At 36.9% G+C, this 12,316-nt stretch overlaps 1 protein-coding gene across 3 annotated transcripts in view; it reads left to right on the forward strand.

Moving 5' to 3' along the window:
- Window positions 1-9,414: 9,414 nt before the first annotated feature.
- The window catches only part of gfra2a (GDNF family receptor alpha 2a), a 106,581-nt gene continuing 103,679 nt past the window's right edge, over window positions 9,415-12,316 (forward strand). For all 3 annotated transcript variants that reach the window (XM_067393944.1, XM_067393945.1, XM_067393946.1), the window contains exons 1-2: window positions 9,415-9,911; window positions 11,554-11,859. In XM_067393944.1, coding sequence (XP_067250045.1) covers window positions 9,818-9,911; window positions 11,554-11,859 — 400 coding nt within the window. In that variant the 5' untranslated portion in view covers window positions 9,415-9,817. The remainder of the gene's footprint in view (window positions 9,912-11,553; window positions 11,860-12,316) is intronic.

Below are 12,316 nucleotides of genomic sequence, written 5' to 3' on the forward strand. Positions count from 1 at the left end.
TACTGTACAAAATTCAAGCTATTAGAGAAATATATACATTTTTACTTGGTTACACAACATTTTTAAAGTCATTCAGGTCAGTCTTTTTTGAATATTTTATAAAAGTGTGCATTTATTAGAAATAGGCATGTGTTTTGTTTATCATGGACACACTTACTGACCCAAATATAAATAGTTGACAGAGGCATCTATAAATGACTTTGTCATAATGACAAGTCTACTGCTTAGACATGATTATATTCCTAAGAAATGTAATACACATAGGAATAGGGGTGTCTGTTTACATGGCCTCTATTTTTATCTGCTTTCAAAAGCTTGTGTAACTCACAGATTTGATATCTAAACCAAAGGCATTTTGAAAACATTCCTACTTATCTGCAGATTAAACTAACCCACTAACTGGGGTGCCGCTAGCATCACTATAACATTTCTGGACTGCTAGCAGCTGTCCCTACAATTATATACAACAGATTATTCCCAGTGCACTGACTACATTTTGGGAAATTCTCACTGAGCGTGTCTGCTTGTAAACAAGCTTTGCCATTAAGCTCAAAGTCCATTCACACCCAAAAACACACCATAGAAATATAATAAAACTGATTCCCTACAAAAAAAAGAAAAACTGCAATAGAGCCAGAAGGTGTTTTCTACAACATCAAAGAACATCTACTTTCCCTCTTGGCGGTGTGTAATCCCCTTGTGAGTCTGCTGGCTTGGTCTAAATTTGGCTCGGTGGCTCACTAGACCCAACAGAGGCTTAATGGCACCAAATCGGTGGGATTCTTACCATGCTGAAATGAAGGACATTGGCCTAACCAAGGACACAGCTAGCCTGACAGATTAGACACCAGAGGGATCGGAAAGAGACATTAATTAACATGAAAAAACAGATGAATGATGATGCAGGTCCAAACCCAGAGTTGGCCATGCCAGCTTTAGCTTCTCATCGCTAGTATCTGTGAAAAAAAAAGAAGGACAAAATCCCAGTGTGACAGCTGGCCCATCATTCAGACTGAACCCATGACAATTTTGCGACTGAACTTGGAAGACAGTTCGAGTATTAGAAGAAAGGGCTTGACAGCAACATGTACATGTCTTCATCATCAACTTATAGTCGGGTCATTTTTCACTAGCCCATTGTCTTTTCTTTCAAAAGAGCTGCACTGTGATTAATGAGTGGTCTGGAATGTGTTCAGGCAGTGACATACAGTGAAACTATTATACCAAGTGATCTACACAACTTTTGATGAGCCACAACACTGGAAATTCCATCTTTTCTTATGAAATTTGAGGACATTAGGAGGGCATTTTAGAATTATTATCTAATTCGTCAGCCAATGTTTGTTCTTATGAACTTCTCTGTGTCGGGAGTAATTGAACAGGCAATGAGAGATAACTTTAACAGTACACCACATACTATGCTGCCTGCTGCTGGAGAGGTTAATAAAGAAAATGCACACTAGAGATTTTTTCTCTGCACCACAAAAACATCACCACGGTTCCCTATTCTAAGCAGATTCCGAGGCTAAATTTTGAAATGTTCAAATGAATTGAATGGCAATTCTGTCATAATCGTATGCCTTCTGATCACTTGAAATATAGCGCAGCTATGCCGTTCTTTTGAATTTTATATTAATCAAAGACTCATGGTTTCTGTAAAATATTAGGCAGTACGATGAACATTAATGATAAGAAGAAATGTTTCTCGTGCACTAAATCAGCATATTACTGTAGAATGATTTCTGAGGGATCATGTGACAGTGAAGACTGGAGTATAATGGCTGCTGGAAATTCAGCTTATTTTCCAGCAGAAATAAATTATATTTTAAAATATATTCAAATAGAACACAGCTTTTATTTTTATTGTAATAATATTTCACAATATTACTGTTTTTATTGTATTTTTGATCAAGCAAATGCAGCTTTGGTGAGCATAACAGACTGCTTTCCATATATATTAGTATATGATAAAATACGTTGAGGCTAAACATTCAAACACAAGATTTGCGAAGCTTTAAGGGAATGCCCTGAAGGTGAAAATATCATGAAATTGACATTTTGGTAGCACAGGATTAAAGTTGCGGGAGTGACACTTGCCTTAAAAGACTGCCCTGATCTGAGTGATGAAAATGGGATTTTCACTTAAAATAGCCATTTGTATGTGTCATAGCTGAACATCTATAAAATGCATTATTATATAACTTTAGGAACTTATCTTATGCTTGGGTGCCAATACTGTTTCACACATGCATTATGTATGTCATCAATGAACAATGGTTTGTTGCCAAAATACTGTAACTGAAGGTGTCATAGAACAGACACAGATTATTACTATTTAGAGAGATATGTGCTTTAGGCATTTTTTATTAGTGATGGCCGATTTCGAAACACATGCTTCATGAAGCTCCGAAGCTTCATGAATCATTTGTTTCGAATCAGTGATTCGGAGCGTGTATCAAACTGCCAAAGTCACGTGATTTTAGTAAACGAGGCTTCATTACGTCATCACTGTTTCGAAACATTTCAAAACAGTTCGAAATTTCAGTGGTTCACCGGTAGAGGGCGATGATAAAGTTAACCCATGAATCATGCAGATTCACTGAGAAGCATTGAACAAGTGTCTATGGGTTTTACCTGATCTCTGATCAGTTTTATAAATTTGTAGATGTTTTAATTAGACATTAGAATAATTAAAATGAATAATGGTAGTTATTAATCTCTTATTGGCCTGTTTAGCTTGAGCCATGGAACAGAGAAACAAGCCTTGAAAATTGATAAAAGAACAGATATACAGTCACTCTATATGTAGCCTAATCTTATTAGAGAATTAGTTAATTGCATTTAATAGATTTTACTTTCAATAAAACATTTGCAATAGATTTGTAAAAAGTGTTTTTACTGCATGTTTAGTTTGAGTTTTGTTGCATTTACACTCTTTTGACCACTAGGGGTCACCGTGGAGTCAAGTGTCAGATTGTTTCGAAGCCTCGAATCATCACGGCACATTTGATTCAACTGCTTCAGTGTTTCACGAAGCCTCGCTCTGCCCATCACTATTTTTTATATGATGGGCAATAAGTGCATAAAAAAAATTATGTCACTCATTTGGACTTCTAGACTAAAACTCACTTTTCTCCTCTATACTCTCACCTCCTTCATCTTTGTTTACCCAGCCTTAAAGGGTTAGTTCACCCAAAAATGAGAATTACTCACCCTCATGACGTTCCACACCCGTATGTCACGATCACCATCTGTTCCTGTCATGTTCCTGTCACTTCCCGGACTACATTCCCCATAATCCTCTCTGCCATTCACCTGCACTCACTCTAACAATCACTACACTAATCACCACACCCAGCTGCCACACATTACCAGGACTATAAAGGACTTTCACACACACCACCTCACCACAAAGTCTTGTTTACCCTGTGTGACATCTCCGAGCGTTATATATCCTGTCTGTCTGCTGTTACCGGTCCTGCCTGTACCTGTTTATTGACCCATTGCTGCCTGTTCTCACCCTTGCCTTGTCTGCTGTTCTGTGAATGATATCTGCCTGTCCTCTATCTTCCGCCTGTACTCTGATTACGACTCTGTCTGTTCCTTGCTGTTCCTGTTTGCCCCTGATCGACCCAGCCTGTACGACTATGCTCACTTTGAATAAAAGCTTGCACATGGATCTCTGCCTGAGTCCCCATTCATTACACCGTAAGACCTTCGTTCATCTTCGGAACACAAATGAAGATATTTTTGATGAATTCTGATGGCTCAGTAAGGCCTCCATTGCCAGCAAAATAATTAACACTTTCAGATGCCCAGAAAGGTACTAAAAACATATTTTGTGACGAGAATACTTTTTGTGCACCAAAAAAAACTAAATAATGACTTTTCAACAATATCTAGTGATGGCCGATTTGAAAACACTGCTTCAAAGCTTTACGAATCTTTAGTTTTGAATCAGTGGTTCGGATCACCAAATCAATACTTCACGTGACTTTGGCAGTTTGATATGTTTTTTTGGCACGCAAAAAGTATTGTCGTCGCTTTATAAAATTAAGGTTGAACCACTGTAGTCACATGAACTGTTTTAAATATGTCTTTAGTAGCTTTCTGGGCATCTGAAAGTGTTAATCTTGCTGGCAATCAGTGTTAATTTTGACAGCAAATTTTGATTTAGTTTTAGTCATAGTCTTTTGACTAAAATGCCATTTAGTTTTAGTCATATTTTAGTCACTGGTAATTGTTTTAGTTTTAGTCTAGTTTTAGTCAACTAAATATCATACGATTTCTGTTGACTAAATCTACAGTAGATTTAGTCGACTAAAATATAATTTAGTTCAATTGTAATAATTAAGCAAGCATTTCTCTAACAATACACAGATCCAATACACTGATATACATCTGATATTCTCCAAACTGTTCATGTTCACTTAAGACAACCAACTGTACTTTACTCGACAAAGCAGACGGTTTTTGACAGTTCAAGTGCAAAAAGACATGAAAGAGAGCTCAATTCAGTACTTGTCAGGGACTGACAGTTATCATTGAGGTACTATTATAGTTTTTGTTTAAATTTGATTTTTAGTTTTTCTACTTTAAGTGTAATTTTAGCTAAACGTTTTAGTAATTTGCGTGTGTTTATGTCTTTTAGTTTTTGCTTTTAAATGTCTATATCGTTTTTTTATTTTTTTTATTTTATCTGTTTTAGTTATTTTAGTTTATTTATTTATTATCAGGTTAAGCTAAAGCTTGGAAACTAGACGGAATAAAATAAGTTTACATTTTTATATATATTTATTTTTTATTTCAGTTAACGTTTATTTCAAGTAATTAAGTTTTTTTTTTTTTTTTTTTTATGGTTTTAGGTTTAGTTAAAGGTGCCCTAAAAGCAGTTTTTACAAGATGTAATATAAGTCTAAGCAGGGGTACTCAAGTTCAGAGGCCAAGAGGGCTGCATTTTAATCAAATGAAACACGAAGGGCCACAAATTATAACTTGCAACATAAGACTTTTATTTAGGCCTACTTAAGACAATATTTGTAGTTTTACTGTTTATTTACTAAAAGTGCAGTTTATTACCTAGCTAAGACTTAATAGTATGGTGTCCTTTTTAAAGTGTCACTGAACATGATAAATGGCATTTAAAAAAAGGACTAATAGCTTGTCTTGCTGTATTCTTAATGAACAAATGCATAAAGAAAAACAAGAACTGATGAAAAGAAATCCTTATTCATTTGAAATGTCTGCATTGTTTTCACAAGAAATTTAAGGTCTGGCTGTTGTTCACTGGCTGATGAGAGTTTGTCCGTAAGACGAAAACATTGTACTTTTTTATAGTCTTATATTCAATTGCACCTTTTTAACACTTTTTATAGCACCTATTTATACTCGAATTAATAAATAGAATAAATGTTTTATTATTTGTAGTATTATTTGTAGTATTATTAATTTGGTCAGAATCCAAACATCTTTTTTTTCTTTTTTTTTTTTAAATGTTCAATCACAATCTCATTAATTATCTAACTATAACCAACGTTGTAAACATGATAAATAAGATATTCTCCGTGAGCTCAATGATGTGATGACAGATCTGTAATGGGAGTGCTGCTTGCTTTCTGTTTATAACACATTGACATTAAGAATAAAAGGTTTGTTTTTCATGCTGCTCGGCAACTTACACGCTGCAAAGTTTGAGGAATGTCAACTGCATTTAATCATGGAAAAATAAGGTTACTTTGTTTTTTACTTGAGCGCACAGTCTCGAGCCTTTGATGGTGTTCACGAACACGAGTGCTCGACACATGCGCATTAGAGAGATTCATGCTTGTCCAGTCTTTTTTCACTCATATAGTTACAATAAAATGTCTTTGTACTTGTTTAAAATTAGAGTTGCTGGTAGGGCTGCACGATTAATCGCATGTGATTGTCATGCGTGTCTCATCAGTAAAGCCGGTTCTGTGATTAGCGGTAAATGTCCATCACCAGCGGCACTTCATATATCGCAGATGAATCGCCTTCGATTATGAACACGATATTGCGTAGCTTGTCCGCGAACTACGGCTCTGTATATTAAGTGCCTCTCCATTTGAAAGCAGGTGATGGACATTTACCGCTAATCACAGAACCGGCTTTACTGATGAGACACGCATGACAATCTCATGCGATTCATCGTACAGCCCTAGTTGCTGGTATCTTTTAATCCCCTCAAACGAGTGCTCTTCAACACGGCCGGCTATTGTGTTTTTTGTTACTCTTGTTCTGTCTTCTCCGTTTCTTTTCAGACTGAAACAACAGCCCGTTTCAGTGCTGACACCTTGTGGACAAACTAAATTAGTGCAAAACCTATTCAATGCGCGCGTGCAAAGTGCCTACAGTTTATATTGTTCTTTGGGGTTAGAAAAACTGTGCTGCGGGCCTACACTATACGCGTTCTCTGCTGATGATTACAGAGTCATGCGCACTGTACACCTACCCTAGTGTACGTGGGAAAAAACGAAGTAATATTTACAGTAATTTTGAAGGAAAATTATAAAAAAAATACATTTATATGTAGCATGATGCGGGCCACAAATTTAATGCTGACGGGCCGGATGCGGCCCGCGGGCCGCCTGTTGAGTACCCCTGGTCTAAGGTGTCCCCTGAATGTGTCTGTGAAGTTTCAGCTCAAAATACCCCATAGATTTTTTTTTTTTTAAACTCCCTATTTTGGGGCATCATTAACTATGCGCCGATTCAGGCTGCGGCCCCTTTAAATCGTGTGTCGGTGTTATGTTGAGATTTGCCTGTTTTTCGGAGGTCTTTTAAACGAATGAGATTTGATAAGAAGGAGGAAGCAATGGAGTTTGAAACTCAATGTATGTCTTTTCCATGTACTGAACTCTTGTTATTCAACTATGCCGAGGTAAATTCAATTTTTGATTCTAGGGCACCTTTAACTATAATAACCCTTATACTTGTAAAATATATTGAATGTCTTAAATAATGTTCTTAGTCTTTCCTTCCTGTTGCAGAAGATACAGTAGTTTACTATGAGTTAAATAGAAATTAAATTAAATTCAGTTTATTGGGAAAAAAACAAATAACAATAATGACCAGGAAAAAATAATAATTATAAACCATTCCAAAATAAACTGTGACTCTTATTCTGAAATGTCTGCAGTCTGCACTGTAGCAGGCCGCTCATTTAAGTTCACATGAGGGAGACAAAATATGCATTCCTACAACCATATAAAACATATTACCATATAAACAGTGTAGTAAACTTTGTCATAATTCACCAACATTAGCTTATAAGCAATAGCTTAGCATGACTGGATATCTTCCCAAATCGTCCCCCTCTATAATTTCCGTCTCGTTTTTATTCATTGACGAAAATTTGAGTAGATTTTAGTCATAGTTTTAGTCATTCAAAACACATTTTTATCTAGTCATCGTCTCGTTTTCATCCGTGAAAAAATGTTGTTGACGAAAATTACGTAATTTCGTCAACCTAATTAACACTGCTGGCAATGGAGGCCTCACGGAGCTATCGGATTTTATCAAAAATATTTTGTGTTCTGAAGATGAACGAAGGTCTTACAGGTGTAGAACGGCATGAGGGCGAGTAATAAATGACATTATTTTCATTTTTCGGTGAACTAACCCTTTAAATGTCATTGAAGATCTGTAAAAATCTGAAACCTCTTGTGACTTATAACCCAAAGAGGTCAGTAGTGCTTGTTGCAAGTTATCCATTAAAGGTGCTGTAAGTGATGTCACACGTTTTCAGGCCAAAATTTTTTTTGTCACATACAGCAAACATCTCCTCACTATCCGCTAGATGCCTGTCCTCTGAACACACTGTAAAAAAAACGCGGTCTCTGTAGTCGCCACAAGCTCCGAAAATGGCAATAAAAACAAACCGGTGCAGCCTGGATCACAAATCATAATAAACATCCAGCCAATAACCGACAAGAATGATTTTAAATGCGCGTTCATGACTGTTTCAGGAAGCACGGAGGGGAGGGGGAGGAGGAGGAGGGAGGGTCTAGCTAGCCTCTGTTTTGTTTGACAACACTTCAAACGTCAACAGGAAGTTACTCCGCCCAGGATCACTTAGAGCACCTTTAACATACCATTCATCTCCATGGCCTTCCAGACAGTTTATATATATGCCATCTTTCTTCATGTTCACCCAGAAGCCAAAGGAATGTCCCAAACCCTTCACTAGCGACTATAATTAGCTGTGAAGTCAAAGTAGACGGAAAATATAAGTCCATTTCACACTTTCAAAGATCCATCCAATAAAGGGCATTTAAAAGTAAAATCTCTTTTTTTATGGAATATTGCAGTATTATAAATGATTCATCCATGCACATCTTTTTTTAAATCCATGTGCCCTTGTAATCTTTAATCAAAATTCCCCTCCCTCTTCCAGCTACATCTCTTTTCTTCACCGATGACGTGTTTACTGGTACGAGGGCGGGGCAACCTGTCACTCACATGAGATCACTGCAATTGAAAACCACAACCATCCAATCAATTCCCGATTAACAAATTCAAGTCCCACCATACTGTAATTTTTTTTCTTGTTCGAGAAGCCATTTCACTCAGATATAGGCTATGTACGTCACAATATGGAAGAAAAGACTATCACAACTTCCATTTCATGCCGACGTTAACCAGCAAAGCTATGAATCATTAAAAACTGCAGACAAATGAAAAACTATTCTCTTGTCTTTGGCGAGGATTCATTGACTTATTATGATAAATCCTTATTAGTGATCAATAATTGCAGTTGACCATTTATTGCCACATGTTTCTAGAAATGCAGGCATTTTACATGACGTCAGGTTCATGTCTCCCTGCAATATTTACATCATTCTAGCAAACTAAGCTTAATTATGTTTTCACACAGTGTGCAGCTTAATATATCAGACGATTTTGTGCATTAACCCGTGCCAGACCTAATGATGTGACATCCCTACAGAGGTAACACAAGTGAGTCCTCAGAATGATAAATATTCCTAAACTCAAATGCTCAAAGCATGACACATCATAAACCAGCCTGAACAGCTCAAAAGTGTCCAAAGCCCACCTAACACCAGCCACATCTTGGTGAAACAGAGAGACCTTTTAACTAAGTCCTTCTTGAATGCTCACTGAGAAGTATCCTTCCATTTTAATTGTAGTTACACAAAAACAAGAGCAGTTACTGACCTCTTGTCAAAAGTTGCATTTATCATTTGCCCTAAAACCTATTAGTTAAGCATAGTATGGTGAGTCAGCTTGACTTCTTGTTTGTTTGAGCTTTGATTAACTCATCCGTCTCCGGATCATTTACCATGTGGGTTGGAGCGCGTAACGGGGGCACGTGCGTTCGTTTATGCCTCGCTCCTCAGGAGCGCGCTGCCTCCGCCAGAGACAGAAGTCAGTCCGCAGAGCTCTGCCATCTGAAGTTTCTCACTGCCTTTGCTTCGGAATTTCGTTTCGGACATAAACGGGAATATCATATAGAGGAGCATTGCTTTAGTAAACCGGACGTTTCAATTCTGCGTCCTTTGCGATAGTAGAACATCAGCATTGGGAATATGCGTCTGTCCACCCGAAACCACCAGAAGTAAACGGTTCCTACGGAAACCTGGGGTTTAGTTCCCCTCCTGAGCGGAATAGAGAACTTTTCCCTCTGTATATGAGGCTTTGGATTATTTAGACTGGAAAAAAAGAATCATGGTCCGACAAACGCTGGATACAATTTGGGATTTTTAAGGTCATAGAGCGTTTAGAGCAGCATCGGTATTTTAAGAGGACTGAGAATACAGTAATTTGGAGGGAACATATGACAGCACGAGCGGCACCCTTTAACGCACGCGGACTCCCTATCAGAAACAGAAACATGTATATCTATATCTACGGCTTTCTGCTCTTTTTAGGTAAGTTTTTGTTTAAATTAACACCCTTTTTTGCGAGATTCTGCTTTTTTTTCTTTAGTCTCCTCATGAAATTTAATTCAATTTATTCTTTAGTTTCATTGTAGGCTATTTATATTCACTTTTCTCCAGTAACAACGTTAATAATGTGGCGGAATTATATTAGCTATTTTTTAACACCATAATAGTTTAGGAAGTTACGCGAAATTAAGGTGAGGTCAAGTTCGATAACGAAGAGAAAGCAACGATATGTATTAGGCTATATTTCAGTTTTAATTCATGGTAATCGGAATTAAAGACATAAAAACTTATCAGTTCATGGTAATCGAGTATTTAAATGAATGATGATGCAAGTTACATGAGCTGCGTTTCATTCCTTCTGAATGAAGATACGTTATCTAATAGTTTAAAATGACATCTAAATAGTAGCCTATCATATAGTTCCCACTCACTCATATACAGTAATCCGACTTATTACTAGTAAGTGTATAGAAAATTAATCACAGTAAATGTTTCAGTAAAGCTGGGAATTATCAAGGTCACTTTGTGGATTTACCACTGGCCATTTCACACTGACAAGACTTGATCCTTTCTGCGCACCATGATGAAAATTAGGTTGATTGTTTAAACAGTCTATAGAAGATATTGATCATTTAGACATTTTGAAATACATATTCAACCTCCAGTTATGCCTTACATTAGTTGCAGTGTAATAATATAAGCACTGATGTGGAACTGCCTGGAAGTATTACTACAGTAAGTAGTATTAATCTGTAATAAAATGTAATGTAAATTACTATATTCCTGATTTTCTTCTCTTCACACATTTGCATTCTAAGAGCATCTCCCAGCATTTCTCAGTCTGTCTTTTTATTTTCTAAAAAATATGCAAAGCATTCATCAGTGATTCGCTTTCCAAGGGTGTGTCTGAATCTTTCATTATGTTTCTTCTCACTGATATTCTCTGAACAGTTTAAAGGGAGGGGGAAAAAAAAAAAAAAAAAAAAATTGAGATTGGTAAGTATTCTGATGTATTTACACCTGTAGGTGTCACTGGTGGGTTGCACCTCCGTTATAATGACCCTATGACCAAAACATACATTTGCATACATGCACACAAAAAAATCTCTGTCACTCTCACACAAATAGGATGAAGTGGAATTGAGCAGAGGCAATTTTTAGTAGTAAAATAATGAGGAAAGTGTAAAGCTCTTAATTACACCACTAATTAAACCCATTTCTCACAAATACTAAAAAAAGACTGTCACTCACTGGTGACTCATGTCATGCTAATTAGAAGTCTTTTGTGCGATGCATATGATATGTTACTCTTCGAGGCATGTATTTTGTACTTTGACACCATTCTGAGCTGTCAAGCGATCCTTGTGAGTCATTAAAATTATCTCACAATCATGTGGTTATTGCCCCTGGCTTGATGGTCTCTAAATTGCACTCTTTGGCTGTATTAGTCATTGAGTACAATTACTTTATTTTATAACGAAAAAATGAGTCAGTGATGTCTTTCTGGATTCATAGATCAAGATTTGTTAAACTTCTATCCTGTTATCTAATTAAATAGTTGTGTTTCTCAGTCCATTTGTAAAAGCATACCTGAACCTCCATTCCTCTCCACCCTTCTTCATAGATGAGCTAGTGTTCTCCATGTCGGGCTCTTCCGCTCTCTCTGAGTCTGGGAACCAAGACTCAATGGACTGTTTAAGAGCCACTGAGAAGTGTAACCAGGACCAAAAATGCAGCCATCGCTTTAGGATCATGAGGCAGTGTCTGGCAGGCAAGGACAGGAACACCATGTTGGCCAACAGGGATTGCCAGGTAGCCCTGGAAGTGTTGCAGGAGATGGATCTGTTTGACTGCCGCTGCAAGAGGGGAATGAAGAAGGAAATGCAGTGTCTGCAGAGTTACTGGAGCATCAACATAGGCCTGACTGAAGGTAAGAGCTTTTGAGGATTATGGATCAGTGGATAAGATAGTCGGATAGATACACATGATTGATCCCAGAAAGGCAGTAGGGGATATTGAGGATAGTAGTCACACATTTAACTCCAGTTAGTATTTCTCAGAGAAGATTTATTTTATGGTCATTTTCGGTAGGCACCATAGTCTTGCCTACAACAAAGCTACTGAACATTGAACTGAACTGAACATTTCCAATGCTATTATTAGATAGTGCTTTGATGAAATAAATCAAGTAAATGTGGCATTTACAAAGATCCATTTAAAGATTGGTGTTCTTTTTGGTTTCTACAAAAATATTGCGCAGTTCAACCTTTTTAAACAATGATAATAATAAGAAATGTTTTATTTTTGAGCACCAAATCAGCATGTTAGAATGATTTCTGAAGGATCATGTGACACTGATCACATCAAATTATATTTTGAAATATATT

Source organism: Chanodichthys erythropterus, chromosome 9, assembly GCF_024489055.1.
Source record: "Chanodichthys erythropterus isolate Z2021 chromosome 9, ASM2448905v1, whole genome shotgun sequence".
In the NCBI taxonomy this organism is placed as follows: Eukaryota; Metazoa; Chordata; class Actinopteri; order Cypriniformes; family Xenocyprididae; genus Chanodichthys; species Chanodichthys erythropterus.